General features: G+C 41.8%; 1 protein-coding gene across 1 annotated transcript in view; it reads right to left on the bottom strand.

Moving 5' to 3' along the window:
* The window catches only part of LOC104719396 (methyl-CpG-binding domain-containing protein 9-like), a gene marked incomplete at its 5' end in the record, with an annotated part of 8,985 nt that extends 8,018 nt beyond the window's left edge, over window positions 1–967 (bottom strand). The window contains 1 exon segment of the mRNA XM_010437319.2: window positions 1–967. Within this exon segment, the coding sequence (XP_010435621.1) occupies window positions 1–803 (803 nt within the window).

The following is a 989-nucleotide window of genomic DNA, read 5'->3' as shown; positions in this document are numbered from 1 at the left end:
CTTGGTTTACTCGGTGGACCGCCAAGGTCGTGTGTGAAAGATCTATCGATTGACATGTTAGATTCAGAATTTAAGCCTTCAACATTGGTTTCAGAACCAGCAAAAATGACCTGATCCCCTGAATCATCACCATCTAGCTTACTGGAATTGGCAGAGATAAGCATTGAGTCGTCAAGATGAGTATATGACGATGGAAGAAATGTTGGGATGCCATTTGAGCCGATCAGACCGATATCTTTAACCAAATCTCTGTTGGAATCCTTTGTCACAAACTTGGAACAGATCTCCTCAAAATGGTATGGGGATATAGACTCTTCTTCTTGATATCTTATCAAACCAGAATCAAGTTCAGAAACATTGGATATTTCAGCTACATCTTTGCCGACGCTAGACTTTACATTAAGATAATCGGATTTCAGACTTTCTTTTGCTTTCGAAAAATCAGAGATTTCCTTGGCTTCTTCAGTTGCTAATGAATAAGGAATACACTTACTCTCAGAGTGGTCTTCAAATTCATCATCACTTGCGAACGTTTTGTGGCATATGAGGCAGTGAATCATGGATGGCAAAATTGCTTCCAAGCATTCACATCTACACAATTTTTCTTGCTCCGCAACCTTTGTCTTCTTCCCCCGTTTTTTAATCGTTTCCGTCTCTAGTTTGATGCATGAACCGTATCTCTTCTCCATTGACATGGCAGCCTTGGTCACAAGACCCCTAGTCAAAATAGGAGAAGACACATTCTGAGCTTTTTTCTTTTCCTTTTGAAGGTCCCCAAATCGTAACCTTTTCCAGCACATCATAGACTCTCTCAGGTCTCTCTCTTTCGGGTCATCATCATGAAGCCATTGGACGAGCTCGCTTATCTCAGCTTCGGTTTCATAATATGTCCAGGGTGAAAGCGTTAGTCTTCCATGGTCAATGGCTTGGAGAAACGGAGAGTGGGCTCTTGAACCCGTCAAATCGGCTTGAACAGGTTTTTGCAAAGA

The sequence above is a fragment of the Camelina sativa genome, chromosome 10 (assembly GCF_000633955.1).
Source record: "Camelina sativa cultivar DH55 chromosome 10, Cs, whole genome shotgun sequence".
NCBI lineage: Eukaryota > Viridiplantae > Streptophyta > Magnoliopsida > Brassicales > Brassicaceae > Camelina > Camelina sativa.
This window is presented reverse-complemented; position numbering and strand designations above follow the sequence as displayed.